At 43.4% G+C, this 11,217-nt stretch overlaps 1 protein-coding gene across 1 annotated transcript; it reads right to left on the minus strand.

Moving 5' to 3' along the window:
- Nucleotides 1-3,203: 3,203 nt before the first annotated feature.
- Nucleotides 3,204-4,446, minus strand: LOC9656371. Its single transcript, XM_024679005.1, has 2 exons — nucleotides 3,946-4,446; nucleotides 3,204-3,867 (listed from the first exon to the last, which is right to left on the minus strand). Exons 1-2 carry the CDS (start codon nucleotides 4,444-4,446, stop codon nucleotides 3,400-3,402), a joined length of 969 nt encoding a protein of 322 aa, XP_024534773.1. The 3' UTR covers nucleotides 3,204-3,399.
- Nucleotides 4,447-11,217: the final 6,771 nt, after the last annotated feature.

An 11,217-nucleotide genomic window follows, 5' to 3' on the forward strand; every position in this document is an offset into this window, starting at 1 on the left:
GAAGCCTAGTTGACTTTGTTATTTAAAATCTGAGCTGGTTATTCACTCCAAGATTTAAAGAAAATGAAGTGTAGTAGGCTTGAATTTGATAATAGGAGTTGGGTATACTGCTTTAGTAGGCTTGACTTTTACTGATTGATGGATGATAACAAAATGTATTAAAATGAATTAATAGATCAGTTGCGAGAAGATTCTGCCGGCTGCATGCCTGCTGCCTGCCTGCCCCCCTCTCTGTTAAATAGGGGCAAGTAAGTGGTTGCATAAAGAGACTGTTGTTGCCAACCGAGAAGTCATCACTCAAAGCTCAAAAACTTTCACTGTCATGCAGGAAGATGCAAAATGATTTCTTTGAGCCATCAGATCAAATGACTGATATAGAAGACGTGTGGTTGAGCTGTGATGAGAGTATCGTTCCATCGTCCATTGCATCGCTGCCAGGTTTGAAACGTCTTGGAATTTTTAGGCCAAGCATGATACTTAACGATGCACTGTGGTCCACAATCACAGCCAGGGCGCATTTCCCAGGCTGGAAGAGCTAAACTGCCCGGAAGGAATGAAAATTCCACCTTGGCTTGAGGACTGCCCCAATCTCAAGAGACATAAGTCTTAATTTCCGAAGCATTTTGTTATACGAACGTCTGTAGTTTGACATATTTCTCCTCTAAATCAATATATACAAAACTGCGACTGCACCACTATTCTCCCACCAGGAGAGCTTCGCCTCTCACGTCCCTGGCAATCTCTACCACCTCGGGTTTGCTCCTTGTCGATTCCAATTCTTGCTGAGCTGCTACCTCGGTTTTGCTCACAGCAGCACCACCTTTGCCGGCTCTTATCCTCGCCAGGAAACCTCTCACGAGAGCCTGCATTTTCGTCGCAGCGCCCTGGATGTACACGGCCTGGATCCGCTTCTCACGCTCGATGCGCAGAGTGAGAGGCAACCCCTGCGTTAATCCGAGCCAAACGTAAGTATCACAAGCTTGGAATAGCAGCTACTTACAGTTGGTCCGATCTTATACAGCGTCAGCGTTTCCAGCAGCTCCTTGAAAGGGATTCCTTTGTTTGGAACTCGAAAACTCATCACCTCGTATTCTATTCTCATGTACCTGAGCAGAACAAAGAAAAAAACGAGTGAGAGACAAAGAGAGATTGGGAGGATTCCGTAAACACACGCCAGACCATTGGGTCGCGGACTTGTAGCGCCGGCCCAGCGGGTCACCGAGAGCGTTTACAAATCGTCGCAGCTTGTGCATGCCAATGTATCCCGTAGCACTGGACGATTGTAAAGTTAGTTCCACAAGGACTTGAACGTAAGTAAGTGGCTTACTTGGGATCGAATGGTTCTTGGCTCCACAAGTTTCGATATGCTAACAGGTCCTCCGGCATAACCACCGAGGTTCTACGGGCTTTCCTCAGCAAAGCCTGGATAATAGAAGCTTTTCCTTTCGCCCTGGTACAAAAGCTTTTGCAGAAGAGGAGGCATTACGGAAGCAATGAAATCGCCTTCAAGCTTCAAGCTTCTTCAGCTTTTGATCTTCGGAAGTGGTAAGCATCTCCCTGCTTCTGTTTTCTGTGTTCACTCAATCGTCGTTACCAGGAACCGAAGCAACAAGGATTCGTCTCTAGAACGCATGTGCATTCCCCGTTTGGCCTGCGTGGTTACCAAACTCCGGTCATCCGCAGCTGGGAAAGGGAGGATCAAAGCTAGACTCATGGCAACTCTTTGACGTTTATGCTTCGACGGGATGGTCAGGCAAGTTCTGGGGGCGCCCCAATTGTCAGTTTGACACAGTTCTAGGCACAGGCTGCTGCGAAACAGGAGATTGTTCAAACGCAATCGGATGCAATAGCACTTATTCGCCCCCGGCCACCACAGTCGAGTTCAAGCTCCATCGCGATTTCATCGACGAGTACAGCGTCTCTCTGGTCGAAGATACAACTTGGCGGTGAAAGTTTCAAGCAGCAATCCGTTTTGCCTCAGTGGTGGCTGCAGCTGCGACTTGAATTCGCGGTGTCCTTCGGAGCTGCTGGTTTGGAATTCGAGGGGAACTCCAGTTGCTTGCAACAGTCCTTGCTTAGCGTTTGGCGCTGATGAGTTTTGCTGCGAGGATGAGTTCTTGGGAGGATAAATGCCATCCAAATCAGTTCAGTTTGCTGTTCAAGGAGTGTTGTCCTCAGGCAAAGACTTACCCGTTTGATGATACTAATGTTCCGCTGTTTTGCACTGCAGGGTCTGATTATCTCATCACCTTCTGTCCCTCTTGGTAGAAGGTTAATGTAAAGCTGCTTTAAGGCTTAAATGTGTTTATTTAAATTAAGCAAAATCTGAAAAAGCTAAACAAATTAAAAGTGGATTAATTAAGTGTTTAGGGTTTAAGATTTATAAGTCAATGATTTTAGTTTTATTGTCCGGCATTTTCAAAAACAAAAATTAATCTATCCTCATTTTGGTTCATTAACTCTAGTTTTAGTTGCTAGAAATTCGATGAATATTCAAATTTAATAAGCTTTATCATTTTGAATGATAGAACATAACATCACACAAAGTTTTATTTGTTGGAAATCTAGATGAAGGGTCACAATTCGATCATCATTGCATTATAATAAGTATATACAGCAATTAACAAAATGTCACAACTCTTAATTACCATGATTGTTGATGTGTCCATTCCACATGATACACTCATGTCATAAGAGGACTTAAATCCTCATCTGACATGAGCCTGGGAAAATCTTTATGACATGCATCTTTCAAGAAACTGTATCTATGCTCTGCAGATTGTGGGCAATTCATCTCTCATTGCTGCTCTCTCCCTCTTTCTATTAGGGCACCTGATGGGTTCCTACCCAATTGGATGTCACTGTTCCTTTGGCTGACATTTCCCCATGTGACCAGTCTGAGCACTCCGTGGCCCTGGCATTTCTCTCATGCCACCAATTGCAATCTCAGCACCATCTCGTTCTCGGCTTCTAGCACATGGGATGCAAACAATCTACCAGAAAAGGGAATCCTCCATTGCCTAGATCCTCTGTTAACTCAAATCACCAGGCCAGAATCTGAGTTGTTCCTCGTGCTGAAAGCATAATCTGAATGCTTTCATCTTTCCACCACATCTGGTGGTTCATCTGGATCGCTACCATCTTATTTCTCTATAGGGCTCTCTGAAAATCAGCAAAACTCAGTCTCTGATACCATGTAGGAATTCTGGAAGAAGTCTCTGATGCATTATAATAAGTATATTCAGCAATGAACGAAAGGTCACAACTCTTAACTAGCTGATGTGTCCACTCCACAACACTAGGAGGACCTAAATACTCAACATTATACTGAAATTCAGGTCTGACTGTCTTCGTAGGACTGGCCCCCATTATTTTTATTATTTCCATGCTTAAGTTTCCTTAGCATGGACATGTGATTCTAGTTGGTGTAGCAGTGAAGTTAGTTTCACAGGCCCTTGGAACGAGTACAGTTGTTCCACCAATCATGATGGGGTATGGATTAGGCCGATTGCACTGAGTTCTGTATACTGAAGCATAGTTCCTCTGGAAGATGATTTGGTTTGGGCTTAAGGTTGCACCAACCTGGAAAGTACGAGAGATGTTGTTTGAACCCATAACATTCACCTGATTCACTTGATATGAGCAACTTGTATCATATATCTGAACCCCGACTGCACAAAAATCCACGCATCGCCCAATGACAGTGATTCCTTGCTCAAAGTCACTGCGAGATGCTACAAAAGCTGCAGACTCCCCAGATCCCCGCCCAACATTTCTATCGTAATCGTTGTAGATTGACACCTCAATCTTCTGACTTGTGACACATAGGAACAATGTCTGGGCATCCAGCTTGATGGAATATGAGCACTAAGTTGAAATATAAGCCAAAAAAAGTTGAAAAATGTTAGTTTGGATTTGTGAAGGATATGATAAAGAATTATTTACCGTCCCCGAAGCTGAGCAACCAGGACACATCAGGAAATTTGATCTTGAATTGTACATGCATGTTGTTGGAAAGAGGAAAAACTGCCGATTGAAGCCAATGGCAAAATCACTAGCGACGTTGAAACCGGGACACTCAGTGAGCACTTCACTTGAAAAACGGAAGAAGTACTCATTTTCCAACATTCCTTCACGAGAAACCATCACCAAGCCTGGAACCATTCTTTGAGGGGAGACGTTTATAGTGATAATGCAGTAGTCACAAGGTGCCATGACTGTTGCAGAATTCCCTCCACAAGAATCGCCTTTCAAGCCAGTGACTTGGGCAGAGTCGCCATTGAGATTTGAGAGCTTGACTGAAGCACTCTGTTCATTGCAGCTGATACGAAGACCGGTTGAGAAATCATAAAATTCAATGGTGTAATTGCAAAGTTCTACAGCTGCAGATGGAAATAGTATGAGAGAAGAGCAAATCATGAACATAAGAAGAGTAATATCTTCCATTTTTGAATTATTGTAATTTATCAAAATAGTTTGCCCCTATTTAACAAAGAGGGAGCAGGCATGCAGCTGGCAGAATATTCTCGTAACTGATCAAATTCATTTTAATACATTTTGTTATCATCCATCAATCAGTAAAAGTCAAGCCTACTAAAGCACTATACCCAACTCTTATTATCAAATTCAAGCCTACTACACTTCATTTTCTTTGAATCTTGGAGTGAATAACCAGCTCAGATTTTAAATAACAAAGTCAACTAGGTTTAGCTCCACAAACTTCCCATGAGACATGCATCACAATCCTTGCCTGTGGCAGTGCCACGAATGAAAAGTTTTTTGCCTTCCTCACTTGCAAAAGAAAATAAAGTTGGTTTAGCATTTAACACATTAGTGTTCTTTGCCTAACTTTGCTATTTGAATTTCTTCCCATGGATTTTATAGCCCACATTTGGCCACCACAAAAAATGTTCTAAGATCCTAAATTGATATGATAAAAAAAGTACAATTATCCAGTATGTATTTTATATATAATTTGTGTTGTGAGGGCCAAGTGTACGGCAACAATGCCATATACTAATATTAGGGTAGTGGGATTTTGGTAGCTATTGGATTGGTTTCAATCCGGACCACTTGCTCCTGTATATAAGCTAGGGTTTTTGGGCTAATTAATATGCACATTCCATATTCCATGCACTCACATTGGTGGAGATGAGGGGCACTTTTGATTGTCCATGGGGAGTGTTTAGATTTGGGATTTTGGTTTAGATCTAGCTTTTGGATCGTCTAAATTTAGTTTTTTCCATTTCTTTTCTTTTGTTCTTTCCTTTCAGGATTTTGGTTTAGATCTAGCTTTTTGCATTGTTTAGATTTACCATTTCCTTCCAGCTTTTTGTCATTTATCTTTCTTCGTTCGTCTTCATGGCAGATCAACAATCTCCTCCTTTGACTCTGGAGCAACAGTTAGTACAATTGCTTGATGCTATGCGCTTGCAATTGAACAACCAAACTTAGTTGATGGCGGCGTTCACGGCACGTGGTACAACTCCTCCTACTCTTGGTGCCAATCCTCGCGTTCGGCTAGAGTTCTTTTGCGGGAATCCTGGGGATGATGTGTACCATTGGTTCGATCACTTCACAGTGATTGCCACATATCATTCTTGGGATGATGCTCGATGTTTGCGTGAGTTTCCCATGTGTCTTCAAGGGACGGCATTGCAGTGGTACAATGGTTTGAGCGCAGCCACTTGTGGGGATTGGAGTGTTCTCCCGGACGTCTTCAAACGTGCCTTCAAACATGCCGACGACTGTGACAATGTCTTCTAACAATTGCATCGTCTTTGCCAAGGGCCATCTGAGTCGGTGATGCAATTTGGTGTTCGTTTCCGAAGTCTTTTGCTTCGTGCGAAGCCAAATATGTCGGAGCGGATCAAGCTAGGAATGTTGTGGCCAACACTTCGTCAAGATCTTGTTGAACTTGTGCATGCACTTGCTCCCGCCACCCTTGACGATGCTCTTCGCTTGGCACAACGTTATGAGATGTCGCCTCTTCCACTTCTCGTTGCACATCCTTTAGCTCCACTTCCTGTGGGTGATGGTCATGTTCCAATGGAGGTTGATGTTGCTGCTGCTCGAGTCCAAGGCCAAGGGTGAGGACGTGGTCGTGGCCGTGATGTTCGCTCTAGGCATGTGATGAAGTTGGTTATACTTATCGGCGTTGTCAACGTTTTCCGGATTGGTGACCTCTATTTCCTGGGTGGAGACCTTGGCATTAGTAACGTCCCGTTGGTACTGCTGTAGTGGAAGGTTTGGACGCCGAGATGCATCCAGGAAATGAGGAGTCGCGCGAGTAATGGAGGGACCTTGCGTGAATAAGTCAGTGACCCCTCCATCTTTCTTTCGGGAGTATCATCAAGGGGTTCACTCAGCACCAGTTCATCCAGTGTTTACTTTCCAAGCTCGTCTTTATAACAAGTTGTCTCCTATTATTCTCTCCGTGTTGGTTGATATAGGTTCAAGTTTATCTTCTATTGCTCGACTTGTTGCCACACATTGTTGTCTACACTTGCGTCATGCGGCGAAACTAGTTTTCATTCTTTATGGCAATGGCTGTACACATGCATGTGCACGGGATGAGGCAGACCTGGTTGTGCGTGTGGGCGATCTCGAGCTTGAGTTGCAGTCGTTGCAGGTGGTGCCAAGTCAAGCTTTTGACCTCATTTTTGGTATGGATTGATTGCAGCGCAATCATGCCAAGTGTGACTTTGAGGCTTCTCCTTCTTATCTCATACTTCCTTATGTTTCATCCATTCCTCTCACTTCCTTACCTCTTCATCCCTCTACTTCTACTTCTGTTTCTATTACTTTTGTTCCCCCATTATTTCCTCCTGTGTTTCTATCTTGTTCTGCTCTTATCATCTAGAGCCAAGATTGCCACACGTCATCCGATTCCAACTGGGGATGCTCGTCCAATCAAGGTACCTGTTCGTCGTTGGTCACCAAAGGAGATTAAGATTTTACGTGCAAATGTCAAGGAGATGTTGGAGAAGGGTGTTATTCGGAAGTTGCGGAGTCCTTGGGCATGTGAACCTCATCTTGTGACGAAACCTGATGGGAGTATTCGTTTCTGCATTGACTATCGTCCGTTTTACTACGTAACGATCCCAGATGTGTACCCTCTTCTTCACACTGCTAATCTTTTGGATCGTCTGGGGTGAAGTCGTTGGTTCACCAAGCTAGATTTTGCTTCTGGGTACTGGCAAGTACCGATGGCCGAAGAAGATATTCTTAAAACTGCTTTTCGTACACTATTTGGTTTGTATGAGTTCTTGGTGATGCCGTTTGGTTTGAAAAATGCTCTAGCAACTTTTCAACAGATGATGGACGAGGTTCTTTGCGATATACCAGAGATGACTGCTGACTTCATTGATGATGTCTTGATCCACTCGGAGGGGACGTAGAAGGAGCACGTTCGTGATGTTTGTAAAGTGTTGGATCGGTTACGTGATGTTGATTTAAAGCTGAAGCGGTCGAAGTGCGTGTTTGGATCCAAGGACACAACTTATCTTGGGTACCGTATTTTTCGTGAGGGTTTGCAAGTTGATCATGACAAACTTGTGGCTGTTCTAAAGTTCCCTACTCCGAAGTGTGTGAATGATGTGCAACGCTTCTTGAGCAAGGTGCAGTATCTTGGACGTTTTGTGGATCAGCTTTCTGATCGCACTGCACCGTTGTGAGTGAATATGACTTCGGGTATCGAAAGTTACCTGTCAGCTAGTCCTTTCGGATATTCTTTCCTTACTGCCACGACGGCAGGAGATCGGTGTTGCTGGACCCGTTATCAATTTCCCACTTGAGCTAGTTGAGAAACTGGTCAATGACCGTGTACTTAAATCGGATAAACATAAGGTAGGAACTCCTATGTGTTTTTAGCTGAGCATACTTAGCCTGGTTTGAGAAACTCCTGTCTTTGGCTTGCACTTGCTAGTATCAAGAACCCTCATGATATTGAGATTGGTCCCTCAACATCGCTAGATGATAGCTTACCGTGTTTGCCAAACACCCTTGCTATCATGCCCTTTGTGTTAGTCTCATTCGGTCTTAAATGCTATTTATGAAAAGTGTCTAGATTTGCTCATTTGGCATATCTACGGAATGTAAAGATTGTGTTGAACACAATAGTGTTCGTCCCGTGTCCAAATTCGCAATCTAATGCCATTCCATATTTAGTAAGTTTCGAGCTTGTCCCAGAGATTAACTCCTGATACTAAGGGAGGCTTGGGGTGAAAGCCCAAAGCGTGTGTTCCTTAAGGGGGGGGGCTATGGGGGGTTCCAAAAGTATAGTAGGGATAGTGAGTAGGTCGGGCATGGCCGACCAACCTAAGGCATAGTCTAGCTCTCGCTTGCGTGCCTGTCCTTGTTCTGTGTTCGGCTTGGGTCTAAGCCCAAGTTCCATACCATGCTAGTTGGTGGGGTACTCATATCCTCGCGTTAGGCCACCTGTATGCCGAAATAGCGCCAAACTTTGTTTGGCTCCATTTTGTGTGCTGGTCCTGGCATTGGGATGCTGGATACTCTAGGACTATTCCAAGTCGCTTCGTGCCCCTGTCTCTTCGCTCCTTGGGCTACATGCTCGGGAGTTGCTCCATGGTTCGGTTCCATCACTCCTTGGCTCCATGCTTGGGAGTTTTGCACCGTTCCTTCGTTCAGTGGCCCAAGGCCCTGAACCTCAGGTTCCACACCACTGTCCTATGGACATGTGGCATGTGACACATGGCATCTGTCACGTGGCATAAAGGGGGTTTAGGTTCCGCTTCGTGGTGTTATCCTATGGTAAATCACCATAGGATAAAGGGTATTTGGTATCAGAGGATGAGTCTCAGCGAGTACTATACAATGAGATTGGGCAATTAATCTTGTTGCATACGCAGAGATGAAAACAATGATTTGAGTGGGTATACGTTTGCGTGCAAAAGCTTCGCAATTGTTCCTTAGGTATGGATTTTGGTTACCTTTTCATACTAGAGTAATGAGCTTTCGCTTGGGCTCATAAGTTGGATGTAAGGTGTTCTGTTTTGCACGAGTTTGCACTTGGGCTCGTGAGTGAGGCACATTAGCAACTCGAGGTTACACTTTGAGTTGGCAAGATTACTATTAACTTCTATGAGTTGTTCCAATGGTTTTATGAGTTGTTCCTTGTGCCATGGGACAAAGTAAACCTTCCCTGGGTTTGCAAAAGAGTGGCGAATAAGCTGGTCCGTAGCTGTTTAGCATGGCACTAGTGGATCCTTCCTAGGCATGATTATAAGAGGGATCAACAAGACTGTAGGGATTAGTCTATTGGTTCAAGTAGTCATTGCCGTGCTCTCTCATAAACTTTTCTTGGATTGGACTGAAGGCAGTGCAAACACAAGCTTAAGGTTTAATCAAAATTGAGACCGAAAAGAGAGTCGTCAGGGACGAAGGATCAAACATGTAAATCATCTTCTCTTCTTGAAGAGATGATTTGCAATGAAGTGTAACTCATTGCTTGTATTCACATCATGCAATCAAGAGTCCTTACTTTAATGTATATTGGAAATGATGGTCTTTCAAATAGTGAGTTGTGGGATGGATAGTGGTGAAGCATTAAACCATTTTGTCTAGGCTTGCTATTGAAGATGTGGGTTGCAATGCTCAATTCTTTTCCGGGGAACTTTGCTATTGCTCCTTGAGTAGCTTGGTGTTGGATTAGCTTTGAGTTTGATCAGAAAGAGAGTGGCATGAGCTTGTCCGTGTTGTGAATAAAAGTTAATGGTGTTGGGTGTTGTAAATCTCTATTGGTGGAGTGTGGTATTTATGTTGTATTTTGTCGAGTCGAGTTAACACTTGATACTCACATAAACCTTTGTAATAATGACATGGGTGTTGCTCGTGGTGTTGCTTAATTGATGATCAAGTTATTGTGATTTCTTATATCATAACCATGTGATAATGAACAATGTGTTTACAAAGTTGCTTGGTTAAACGATGATCAACCCTAAAGTGGTTGATAGTCTACTTGCACATAATAGCATTGTAGTAGCTTCGACTGGATTCTCGATGGTGGTCCATTATGCTAAGCTTAAGTTGGTACTTTGTTTCCTTGAGGGTTTACCCATTAAGTGTTGGAAAGGGTTATAGCATTCACTTGCTATAGCTTGTTGGTTGATCTATTAGCACTTGGAGTAGATTGTTGGATGGAGAAGGTGTGGAGTTGAGGCATTGACATCACTAGCACTGGTGTTAGTGAAAGTGGCATTGTTATTTTGAGTGATGAGGAGTTCTTCTTAGACCTTGATTTTCATGTCATTTTTCTTGTTAGTGTTTTGGCTTCACATTGGATCTTGAAAGTGGTTGAAGAAGAGTGTTAGTACAATGTGGATGTCTGAAGATGTGGTCTTTGTGATCAAGCCTTAGATGTTCATTTTGCACTTTGCGAATGTCGGTGTTGGATGTCGGAAGTATGGGCAAAGATGTTCGATACTTTAGCATATTGTTGGGTCATGAGAATTGGTGTTGAAGTGAACCTATGTGAAGTTGTTAGTAGGAGGAAGTTGGTTGAGTCTTGAAAGTTTGCATTCCTAAACTGAGAGTCATTCTTTCTCTAGGACGGAAATTTTCTACAAATTTTCTTAGACTTTTCTAATGGCTGATCTATTGATCACTTTGCTCGAAAACCATTCCGTTTTCGTAAGCCAATACAAACTAGTGAAAGGGTTGGAGTTGATTTCAATTAACTTAGACCTTAATAGGTGGTTTATATGATGCGACCCGAAAGGGATGCTAACTTTTAGGGCTAAGGCAATTGAGTTGGATAGAGTCTGGAGTTGGTATAGAAAAGTGGCCATTGCACTTTTCTAGAAAGGTGGCTCTTATACCTTTCTTCTGTAGCATTATGCTTGGTGGCAGGTTGCACCTTGCATTTCATTATACTCTATGAGAGTAGTGAGCTCTCACTGATCTTGACTTAGTCTCGGGGTTTTGCGCCTTGGCTGAGGATAGTGATGTCCAACTTAGTTGTTTGAGGTTGAGATGTTGGTACCTGTACTATAGCCTTGTTCATGAGGAGGTTGTGTACCAATATGTGTCCATCTCATGGTCTTCACTTTAGTTTGATTATGCATAGCTAGCCTCTTCAAGGCATGCTCGGAGCTATAGGCTAAATGCATTAGTGAGCTTATTGCGGTTGAGTTGGATTCGAGTGGTCATTTAGTTCATGCTTGTCACATAAGATCTCTAGAGTTGGGATGATACAAA

The sequence above is a fragment of the Selaginella moellendorffii genome, unplaced genomic scaffold (genome assembly GCF_000143415.4).
Source record: "Selaginella moellendorffii unplaced genomic scaffold, v1.0 SELMOscaffold_23, whole genome shotgun sequence".
In the NCBI taxonomy this organism is placed as follows: Eukaryota; Viridiplantae; Streptophyta; class Lycopodiopsida; order Selaginellales; family Selaginellaceae; genus Selaginella; species Selaginella moellendorffii.